We start from the raw sequence: 12568 nt of genomic DNA, 5'->3' as shown, positions 1-12568 counted from the left end.
TTTAAATGAGCAGAGCCACATCTAAAAGAGTTTGGCTGTTCCTCAGACTTCAGTTCTGGTTCTGTATAAGACTGGCTATAAGCGAGGGAGTTTTTTGCTTCCTTTCTTATGTTCCACCTATATTTTCCTCCTTTTGCTTAATAAATTATTTATTTCTGAATTACCTCCAAAGCTTACAAATGACCATAATCATTATAGGGTTTTACGACAAAAAAAGTTTGACATTTCTAAAGAGAGCTGAAGTCAAGTCAGAAAGAGACACTATTAGTTGCTCTTAGTTTCGTTTTAAATCAGAGGGCAGCGCACCGTTTCCCTTTCACCTTGACTAAAAATAAGCCTGACGCTGAGCGTTTGCAAGTCACACCTGCACAGCGGCCAACACGTCTGAGTCGGGAAACGCTTTGAGTATCTGTCCCATGATCGTTTCAACTTCATGAATGTTCACATTGCTTTACAAAAGTATTCACACTATTTGAACTTTTACATGTTCTGTAATGTTGTAACCACTAGTTTCAGTGATGTTTATTGGGAATTGGTATGACATGAAAGGAAAATGAAACATGATTTTACATATTGAAGAAAGTGGAGTGTGTATTTTAAATTTATATTCCTGTATTCTGATTGCACTAAATACAATTCAGTGCAATTTGTTTGCACAGCAGTCAGCTAATTAGTAAACACAGTATTAATTCAGGTGTTATGAGAAGGTCTGGGAGGTTTGCTAAAGAACATTACTGACCAAATATCAAACCTGAACTGCAGACAGTTCAGGCTGGTTTACAGAAACTTCATAATTAATTTTATCTGTTGTTTCTGTTATTTTATTTATTGCATATAATTAAAATGTCTTCCAGTTTCAGTGTTAAATCTTCACTAGAATTTATAGTTTATTGATCTTTGAGAATGTGTTCTTGCTTTACTATGCCGTTATTATACTTGAAAATGGTCTCAAAACAACAATATTATCATTTATCACAATAACTTTGATGTTAGACTGGCAGTAACATGTTAGACTGGTCCATCTTTTCAACTCCTCTGGGATTTGGGGTCAGAGTTCATGTATTATTTGAGCTTTTGAGATGCCGACCAGCTGCTACCAGTTATAAAAATACTACTATAGACTATAGTAACTCTGGAGGAGCTGTAGAGATAAACAGCTCAAGTGGAAGAATCTATTTACAGGGCAACTACTGTGCATTCATAAATATAGCCTCTACTAAAGAGAGTCAAGAAGTCTCACTTATAGGTTGCCACAATCCATGTAGAGGATGGAGCAAAAACATGTGAAAGGAAGCACTCTGGTCAGAAGAGACCAAAATTAAACTCTTTGGCCTACATTCAAAACTATCTCTGCCCATCGCCTCAAACACACTATCCCTGCAGGGACACATGGTAGCAGCAACATCATGCTTCTGGGACACTTTTTCCAGCCGGGGAATTCTGAAAAACTCAGGTGCTGAAAAACACTAGAGACTGAGACAGAGGTTCACCTTGAAGCAGAACAAGAAGCTAAACAATACAACAGGAGAAAAAAATTTAATTGTTTTTGACTGAACAATATACATCAGTTAGAAAGGCCCAGTCAAAGTCTGAGCCTAAATAAAATTGAGAATCTACAGCGAGATTTGAAAACTGATGTTTAAAAACATTTTCTATCCAATCTGACTAGATATATTTTACAAAAACAGGATTCAGTAAAAGATTCAGTATTGTGTTTCCATTACAAATGTGTGCAAAATGTTTTAGATATTCAGCTGATGTCAAAAAGAACCCCCACAATTTTGCAATTGTGATGTTTCTATTGCAATTGAAATTGCTCCATGTTTTCATTGCAGTTTTGTGAAATACACAAATTTTGATGCAGCTGAACACCCACCTTGTCCTGGCGCAAAAACTTTTTATCAAAAAACACACAGAGCATTTAGAAAATGGGCATGTTTCCATTAAGCAAATTTATTTTCAAAATTCTAATTTGTGTAATTTTAAGGTCAATGGAAACACAGCTACTGTCTAAATGTGTAACGCAATCTATGATATTAAGTACCGACTCAAGCGTGACTGACACAGACGCACCACACGCTTTTCATAGGATTGTAAAAATGTTGAAAACTATGTCACATTTTCTTTTAATGTCATAATTATGCAGTGCTTTCTATTGCTATATCACATAAAATCCAAATAAAAAAGTTAAATGTTTCAGGGGATATGGTTAGTTTTGCAGAGCAATGAAGACATTTTCTTGGGAACAGCTTTCCTGAAACACATTAATATAAACAGTTGCAGGAAGAACATAAATATAATAAAAATGAGAAAACTGGGCCATATTTTCCAACATGTAGTTTCATCTTGATGTGTTTATCCTTATCGGGGTTTACGCTGATTTTATCTCACTGATACACAACAGCAACACTGTAACTGCTGACTTCTTTTACCTCATGGTAATTAATGCATGTAAATCCAAACAAAGAACTTGTGTTGTTATGCAAAGCCTCAAGAAAAGTAGCAGTTTCCCACATTCATGCTCAAATCCACAACACACATACACACACACACACACACACACTTTCCTCAATTAGTCACAGCAACAGCATCGCTGGCCCCGATGCTCCGTCCCCTCCAGACCATAAAAGGCGATGGGGCGGTGTCAGTGCTGACTTAGTGAAGACATCCTGTAGTGCTTTGTCATTCCACAGGCCCATTTATGCAAAGGAAACATGCACCAGCCCCAGGCTCTCCAGCATGAGGAGAAAGTCATGAGGACGACCACAGATTACAGATCAATTACAAACCACTGTTACACACAAACACGCAGCAATAAATACTAACATAACCCAAATGGAACATAAATAAAAACATTTAAATCCAGCATTGTATGGGAGCGAAGAAAATACATATTCAGGATAAAACTACAATAACATGTTGGATTAGTGTAGCAACATTTGCTAATCAGAGCACTAAGGTGAGTCGAGTCTGTGGCAAATCATGTTAGCTGCAAATATGGTCGGTGTTCCCTCTGAGGCAGGACACTCACATGACTCCTTCACACTGTTAAACAGCTGGAACCAGAGAACCTCAGGCTGGAGCACAGCCACTCAGAGGCGGAGCTCTCTGCTTTCTTTGAAGAAGGTGTTTTAATAAATCTGCTCTGCAGAGTCAGATTTTAAAAGCTGAGGCAAAAGAAATGCTCACAAGCATTTCTTTTGACTTTATAAAAAATATTTTTTTACGTATTTGTTCAAATTGTCATTATGTCACGACACTATGGTATGAGAAAGATAATTTGTGAAAAAACAGAGCTCATCTCACCATGTGGTGCTGCTCGTTAGCTATCATAGCCTGTCGTGAATGATCAGGCTAGTTAGCATGGTCACCGATAACAGAGGATAAACAGTTTTCCTGTAACAACAGGTTGGTTCTCTTTCCATTAGCACATTAAGTATTGAGTACATGAGATTGATTGACAGCAGTAAGACCTTCCTCCTGGCTCTGATTGGAAGTGGTACACTTCTTCAGACGGCAATAGCAGTCAATGTAGGAGGTGGAGATCAATCTTTTCACAGATTATCTGTCTCATAGCACACTGTCTCAATATGGTGACAGTTTTAACAAATACATAAAAAACATAGATTTTTATGAAAGTTACATACTGCAGGTTTAAATGAAGATGAAAACATGCCAGTAGAAAAAAATATGCAAACCTTGAAGAGTGTTTTCCAGCTTTAAGAGCAAGATAAAGAGAACATACTGTGAAAATTTTCCTTATCTTCCCTCAAACCGCAAATTGATGAACGTTTTATTAACATATCATCTCCTTAAAACTATTTTTTGAAGAATCCCTAAAAATCCGACAATGCTGTACTTTTCAAAAACAAAACAGCATGAAGTCCAGAACCAAAACTGGAACTTAAGGAACAACAACCGATCCACCAAGTAAAGTTTTCACTTCCTGTGGACAGATGGAGGTAAGGAGCGGCGTTCTCGCTGTCTCCTGACACCGAACAGCTCCAGCCTGGGAGTAGGCTGCTTTGTTTATCCTGTAAAGGTATGTTAACACTAGGCTGCATTCCTGCAGGCCCTAAATTGCAGTGTAAGATTACAGCACAGTCGAGCCTGCATCCATGCGCAGACAAACACGGAGCGCTTTGAAGGCGCAGGATGACGAAGCCGTGACCGCCAAGACGTGACGTTGGGACGAATGTCGACACCTTTAATTTACAGCAGAACTGCAGTCAGTGAGTTTCCTGTTAGAATAACACCGTCTGAAAACTGGAGGATCTGTCTCAACACACTGTTACAAGAACAGGAAATATATAATGGTGAAAATGAAGCGAAAAGATTCTATTTTGATGTGTTGACTTTTTACAATAACATTTGAAAGCAAGAACCTTTCCCTAAATACAAATAAAAGTGAGCTAAGACACAGCTAGCAAAGGAAAGGACACGGCTAAGCGTGTGTCCTTTCCCTTGTTTTGTGACTCTTTATGGGCAGTACTTGATAAATTAATATAGGCTAAAGTATAAAAACACAGTTTAAAAAATGAATCAGCAAATAAATAAATAGCAACCATTGCTTTTCTTATATTTCTCACTAGTTTAAACTGCATTTCAATACAGAGCAGTCAATGTTTAGCTTAATTGCAATATCCTCTAGCCTCTGACAAGCTACAAGCTCTGCACTTATGGAAAACCATCAACTAATGTTTTTGAAGCGGTTTACAAAACTGCTGTGTCCAGCTACTGTTGTACTAAAATGAAACTAAATCCATAAAAGCATTTAATTCAAGAATAATAAACTTTTTATCTCATAATCAGAAACATGCTAACAGGAAGTTAACATTTAATATCTACTTACATGGCAATACATAATTTTCTTTATAGCATTGTTTTAAAGAGGCTGTTATGAATAAGAGCAACATCTTCCCTTTCAGTTAATGAAACTTAATAATTTGTCAGGGGTTAAATTCACAAACTTGCTGTAAATTTTCACTGACAACATCTACATAAAGAGGTTATGTAGATGTTGATGCTGTGGGCAAGAAGGATCCAGTAGCAGTCAATCTTGAAACAACGGTCACTGCTTACCCACTTCCCTTGCTTTTGCTGCTGCTCTAAATCTCTGTTGCATCATAACAATCCAAAAGTAAAAAAGCAAGAGGAAAACTACTTTCAGCTGCACAGAATTCAGTGGGAATTATTGTCCAAAAAGCAACATCTCTGCCAAAACATTATGAACAAATGTCCACAAAAAGAGAAAATCAAAACTAATGTAACAGAGTTACTCCAACAAATGTAAAATGGGAAGAAATTACCGGCAAATAAAAGCACTGTTACAATCAGAGTAAAGCCTCTGTGAATCTGAAATTATTCAAGAAAAGTCCAGGTCAAGTTTGGATCATCTTCAGTGTGTTAGATTATGAATTATAGGTGATTAATAGAGAGAAACAGGAAGTTCTGGAAAGTGCACTGCATTATTTCACAAGCAGTTTCTGATTTTACTTATAAGGTGAGGTAGAGGTCTGTACACCTGTGCAATCTGGAAAGGTGCAGTAAAATATAGAGCTCCTGAGAACAGAAATTTACTGACTGATGTGGAAAAAATACTGATAGACTATTAAACTAATCATTAGTTCCACCCTTACAATTGCTGAAGAGTTGTTATTATCAGCCACATCTAGCATCTAATTTAAGATAAGCACAGCAGGAGTCTTCTTAATAACTTTCCAGCAGAGTTCAGTAACCTTTGAGTATGCAGACAGATTAATTTCATTTGTTGATAATATAAAGTGACCTGAGGATGTGAACTGCTGAAGCTAAAAGAAACTGCAGCTTCTGAGATATTCTAGCTGGTATCAGCAGCTGTTTGCCTCATTATGGTGATGACTGGCAGGGGGTCTTGGTACCATTAGCACAGGCTAATGAAAATCAAAGAGGTGCTTGTGATCAAGCTGCCTGTGTCAGGTGGAATCAAACTAAGACAGACACACGTCTGAAATGAGGCGGGCTGAAACTGAGAGAGAGGAGAAGGAGGAGGTGGATGAAAGCGCTGCGCAATGATTCACACACACACACACACACACCAAACACCTTTTGCCATCTTGATTATGCGCCTCGTTTTTTACCTCTCAGAATGAGAGGTAAAAAATCTCTTTTGGTAAGAAAATAACTGAAAATCAGCTGGATGAAAGGATTCAAATCGAAATTTGTCGCTTTTGGTGGCGACAAAATCCAGTAATAACCGGTGAAAATACACCTTTATAGGTGTTGCATCACCTTGCATACCTGGCTGTCTCCCGTCCAGGAAAAAAACCCCACCTTCACTGCAGTAACGGCACTGACCGCCATTCCCCCCAAGCTAAACCAAATTGCATAACGATTCATCGCAGCACAATAGATCTACAAGAAGATATTTGATAGAGATGCGCTGCTATTTTAGCGCTCTGCATGAAAAATAACGGAGGAATAGCCACCTTATGCACCGCTCATTTTCCACAGTAGACACACACACACACACACGGTCAGATTTACACGGAGAGCATGGGGTGCACTCGACCAAACGGGGCAATCAGTCCACAGAAAGAAGCACATAAAAGGAGAGATAAAGCATGCACAAGTGGGTCAGAAATGCGATAAATCCCGCGAGAACAGAGGGAGGCGAGCATCCAAGCGAAGCTGGCATGGCACACGGGAGAGGAAAAAAAAACTACCAAAATAAAAAAAAAAAATAAAAAATCCATGTCTCTACCTGCGCAAGTTGACATTTGGAGCGCTAATCCTGGCTCGTCGAGAAACACAGAGCCTTTTTAGGAAACGGTGAGAGGATCCCGAGAGCCGCAGGTGTTATTTGTATTTATTTCTAGGCCATTTGTCCGCCCCGCTATCCGCGTTCAGGTAAACATGATGATGATGGTGGTGATGATGATGATGGCTCCTGTACAGACGTACAGAGTCACCGTCGTGGCGTCAGCAGGAGGAGGAAAAAAAAGGTGCTTTCCAGCCCCTCTGCTCAATCACACACACGCACCCACACGCACACAGATAACGCTTTAAAATGATCTAAAATTTCTTTTCATGGGCTTCTATTATTGGCTGGAGCCGAGAGGAGGAGAGGACAGGTAAGAAACTGTCCAATGAGAGGCTCTGTCTCAAAAAGGTCGGCTAAATTTAAAGTTATTACACAAAATCCTATTTATAAAGCTTCCACTTCAGTACAGAAAGAATCCGACCCACAAACACACATTCCGAGGTTGCTTTAGTGAGAATTTTATTACCTGTAACAGACATATACTCTATATGTTTTGCTGTGGCAATATTTATTGACTCATTGACAAAGAATTATAAGATTTCCTAACGCTCACAAATCTGAAATTACGGGTGCACACAGCATTGGAAAATAATCCGAAGGGTTGAATTTATAATAATATTTTGAGTAAAAACACCACTACATTCTGGACTCACACTGCACTTTCACAAATAACCACTGATTGAAACGACAGGAAAACTTCTGAAGGGGGACAACTTTCTTCTTCACAAAATGTAAACCAGAAAAATAGTGTCAGATTTTAGCAGTTGCAGTATTTCTCTTTTGTCTTTAGTAAAAGACCACCAGTCATTTTTCCCACTAGCGCTAGACTCATATGTTTGTCTTGGTTGTATTTACCCAAAATGCCCTGCGCTGTAGTCCATGTCCTGCTTTTGGAGTAGTCTCCAGTCTGCACCAGAGTTCACGTTAACCAAAATGAGACCTAGGTTTTTAGGTGGACCAGAGTTTACATTTTTGGCCCACTTCAGGGTTCAATTACGCGTTCACACCTCCCCAAACAAACTGGACTTTCTAGGCAAACAAACTAGAATTGAACTAAAGTGGACTAAACAGGGCTGGTGTGAATGCACCCTTAGTACTTCAAGTGTTGCTGAAGTCTTCACCTTACAGGTCCTTGAACCTTCCTCCAAAACATGGGAGTCGGTGAAGTTGTACTAGAAAGGTTTCTAATATCATGTAGCTCCAGGTCGCACTTCTTTAGTTTCCACATCACCAATTTTTCCAAACAGTCAAAATATGTCTTTGCTTTCTTCACAAAAAAGAGAAGTAGCCTTCTTTCAGCCAGCTGACTTCTGGTGCACAGCAACAGCTGGAGAAGAGGGGTGCCACATTACTATGCACCCATAAGGCGAGAGAAAATTGTATTCACTCCAATAAGTTCTCTTGCACTACATGTTCCTTTAAGAACCCCTACAAACTGGTGATAAGCTAGTGGCTAACTGCTATATCAATTAATAAGGGACATAAAAAGCATTTTATTGCTTCCTTAAATCTAAAGGTGCCAATGAGAAGCTTGTCACTTCACCCCCTTGCAATTTTTTACCATTGTACTTTCAGTCTTTTCATATTGAACTTTTTTGGGTATAAATGAAGCTGTCAGCCATGGAAATCATGACTCTCTTTCGAATCATATGGGGCATTTAATACCAATTTTGTTAGCCCATGATTTAAAATAAATGCCTACACTCTTCTCTGAGTCTAGTCAAAGCAATGTCAATAAGTTAGTTTTGAAGCATATCATCAAAGTCACATGACACGACTGAGGCAACATCATTCAGGGGTGGGTGTGGTCAGCATCAAACATGAGGCTGATCCCTAAAATACAGAGTTACGCATGTGTTTCTAACATTTCTATTACAGACATAATGATGTAAAACATTTATGACATAATGGACTCAAATACACAGCATCCCTCACAGCATCCACGTGAAGCAAAGCTGCACAAAGTACAAAGTTGCAAAAAAGCTTAAACAAATCTATAAAAAGTAGATAAAGTAGTAAATTGGGCATTCATTCATTCAGATAACACAACCCTGAAAGTGTATAAAATTAAATGTGTTACTGGTGTATGCATATAAAGCCTGATTAAAAGTTGTGGTAATTTAATTAGGTTTTAGACAGAGATGTTCAGATTGAGGAAAAACAGTATAAAAACTGGGGTTTAGTTGGCAAGAAGTTTAAAAATATGAAAGGAGGATAGGATGAGGAGTACGGAATAACATAGAGAAATACAAAGGCAGAGCTCAGCTTTAAGACATGGAATATCAAAATCTACTCTCCCACAAAAACACTGCAGAATGGAAAAGCAGCAACATGTGAACAGCAGAACTTGTGCCAATAAAACTGTGCCCCAAATGATCAAACAAGACACTTAAAGTTTGTTTGGGGTCATTTACAACGAAATGGTGAGCTGTACTTTCACACAACATCATAAACACCTTGAACATGTAGTTACAAAAACCTAAAAACTGATGCTTCTCGGTAATTTAAAGCATAATTAGTTTAGTAAATAAACTTATTAAGAAACACATCATACAGCTTTATCACACAGCGATATATTTCTGATGCTTATTTCTGTTAATTTCGATGGTTATGGGCCACATCTAATTGAAACTCAACAATCAGTTTCTCAGACAATTACATTAAGCCCAAATAAAATAATCTTAAAAAAACATTTTTTTAAACAAAATGTTGTCCAAATCAGAGATATGGACAACAATGATTTATTGATAATTTGTGGAATTTATTGTGATCACAATAAAAGTGGTACAAGTGTTTGAAAATGTATTACCATCATGATTGTCTTTTTGTTTATTCTTCTGTCTCTACAAACAGCGACAGTGCAGCAAACACAAATACACCTCTACAAGTGAACTTGCCATATTCAGTAGGCTACTGAATGCACAATTATTGCATTAAATCATATTGTTAAATGTAATTATTCAATAGGTGATGTCATGTCACTAAAATTGGAAAACAGATTATTCAAACTGCAAATGTAACAATCAAAATCAAAGTTTAGTGAGACTGAAAGTTGATCAAGAATTACCGATTATTTTATCATAGTCAGAATGTTTCTCATAATAAATTATTTTCCACAATAATGATAAATGGTACATTAACTGCCCATCCCAATGTCTCGTATACCTTCTTTTCTTACATGTCTTTCTTCCACTAAACTTTCCACTAATATCTTTGGGGAAGGCAGTCAGAGTGCAGCCAGTTTCTTTATCAACGTTTTGTGGCCAACCCTTCTTATCAGTGTCAATGACAGCTGAAGTCAAGTCAACAGTCTTCCTTGATTGTGTTGTAAGCCCTAACATGCACATAACATAACTTTTCTGTATGAATAATACTTGTTTTATTGATCTTATGTAACATTATCTTCTCTGCGAAACTGCATTAAGAGTTCTTATTAGCTAAAAGTCATAATCTTCAAAATGATCAAAATAAGTGTAATAAATCTTCAGTATCTGAATTTAATTTTTTTAATTAATTAATGTTTTCAATCAAAAACAATCCTGTCATTACTATAGTTGTCAACTTTTTCAACCACACACTCTTCTGTATCCGTTTGATGTAATATGCAAATTTTCTGAGAAACTAAATGATTGACCCTTTATGAGCTTCCTTACAGTTTGCAGGTGCACAGAGCAGAGAACTAAAAATGTCGCCTTTTAAACAACAGCTATTATAGTTTCAACTCTTACCTCAACAAAGCCAACATGTGTTGCTGCAGTTGTGGCAAGCAAGGCGGGGTGAAGAGGACATAGAATAAACAATCCCACTGCACTGAACACAGCACGAACTCCTGCTTTCTCAATTTACCATGCGGCCATAAAAGCAACACAAGATGAAGTTCAATCATTTTGGACGGGAAGAGAGCAGAAAGCTTCTGTCCGGCCCGAGGTGGCAGCAAGTTAGCATTGCAACTAACCCCGCAACAACCTCGCCCTAAAAATCACTAAACTGCAGCGGGCCACGTTGTTACGTGAAAGCCCCTCAACCTGCCGCCAAGTGTTGCTGATCGGCGAGAAAGTGCTAAAAAGGACCACCGGGAGCAAAGATGGGTGACAAAAAGTGAAGGAAAGTGGAGGATACACCCGAGAACGAAGCGCTCCTCGGGTTATTCTAACAGGCGGATAACGGTTCTCTAACGGCCAGGCGGCCCCAGTGCACCGCTAGGCGGAGAGCAGAGAGAGCCCAGCCAGGTATAACGGTACAGCACCGCACTCATTCGCCCGTCAAAAAGTCCCCGAAATTACCTCCAACTCGCTCCCAAAAGTCTCCGGGAGGACTTTACCGAGCGAGAAAGCTCCCGGACAGCCCGTCCGGCCCCGCTAAAGGCGGTTTGAGTGGACTTTGGACTTACCGCTGCTCCTCCTCGGGTTCGCCTGTTTTCTGCGCTTACACCTGGGGCCATCCGCCATGATCCTCTCGCTGGGTCTGAAGCGCAGCCGTTCCGCGAGTTACCTCCTCCCTCACCCGCCTCCCTCCTACTCACCCTTCCTCACCCCCTCCCGTCCCTTCCCCCACCTTAGCAAAAAACACCTGGTTTGCGACACACCAGCAGCTTTTACGGCTTTTCGAACACCTCAGCACGGCCCCTCCTGCTGGCCGCACAGGGGTGGATGTTCTCCGGACAGCTCTACCAGGCTCAGCCCGGTATCAAGTATGATCAAGATGCACGGTGGATCTTGTACAGGTGGACATGAGGAAATGTGGCAATAAAGGGAGGTGGAAAGAAAATACTAACTTTACTATATTGGTAGAAATTATTATTTAAAAAAAAAATCTAATCACGATTGTGGGTCAAGTAGGCAAATTATTTTTATGGCTACCTGTAAAACTCAGTCCTCTTTACTAAAAGGCAGTTGCACAAAGATGAGAAAAGTTAAAGAAAACGGTTTGTTTAACTAGGTCTCAGTAATTATAACATTAATTCCATCAAAACCAGTTTTCTCATATTTCCATACTATATGAGCATACACACAAATTGATATTTTATTTCTTTTAATTATGACAACTAATACAAACATATTTAATTTTATAGATATTGAACATTTTTCATTAACTCAATTTTCTAATAGATAGATAGATAGATAGATAGATAGATAGATAGATAGATAGATAGATAGATAGATAGATAGATAGATAGATAGATAGATAGATAGATATTGGAAATGACAGTACATATATACATTCAGAAGGAAGTATTTTAATACATACTTTAAAACCAGACCCACCTGGAATGTTGCTGAAAAACTTCATCTTGATCTCATCTTACCAAAGCAGGTTATTCCAATTAGATCCTAAAAAAACACACAGTCATGTTTGTGATAGTAAGAGAGAAAATAACTTTCTAGACATGCCTCTCATTCAAATGGTTAGCATGTAGATAGTATGTTATGGTTGCTCTGGAGACTTGGTGCCACCAAGATGCCTTTCTGTGCTGCAGACCTCATGCTGTGACATTTTTAAAGATATTTTTATCTCCTTTCTCATCCTCTTGACTATGAATAGGGGCATGATTTGAACGTCCTTTGGCGTCGTTTATTACAGTTCCAGTTATTTTACACTTTTACTGGGTTGACCTGACTGTACACACCATCATGTTTAGGCAACACTTTATTTCACTGTATTTTTTCTGTCTTACATGATATGTTTCCTCATGTTTCCCATTTTCAAGAGAAGCCAAGAAAACAAGGAAACTATAAAAACCAAATAATTTTTTGTGCAGTTTTCTTA

General features: G+C 38.6%; 1 protein-coding gene across 2 annotated transcripts in view; it reads right to left on the bottom strand.

Moving 5' to 3' along the window:
• Positions 1-11855, bottom strand: part of LOC114146558 (zinc finger E-box-binding homeobox 1-like) — a 63754-nt gene extending 51899 nt beyond the window's left edge. The window contains exon 1 of one of the 2 annotated variants that reach the window (XM_028020736.1): positions 11193-11855. In XM_028020736.1, coding sequence (XP_027876537.1) covers positions 11193-11250 — 58 coding nt within the window. In that variant the 5' untranslated portion in view covers positions 11251-11855. Of the gene's footprint in view, positions 1-6742; positions 7024-11192 lie in introns of those variants that run through there. The other variant, XM_028020737.1, reaches the window with a different exon arrangement.
• Positions 11856-12568: the final 713 nt, after the last annotated feature.

Source organism: Xiphophorus couchianus, chromosome 6 (assembly GCF_001444195.1).
Source record: "Xiphophorus couchianus chromosome 6, X_couchianus-1.0, whole genome shotgun sequence".
Taxonomy (NCBI): domain Eukaryota; kingdom Metazoa; phylum Chordata; class Actinopteri; order Cyprinodontiformes; family Poeciliidae; genus Xiphophorus; species Xiphophorus couchianus.
Note: the sequence above shows the minus strand (reverse complement) of the source record. Positions and strands in the feature narration are given on the sequence as shown.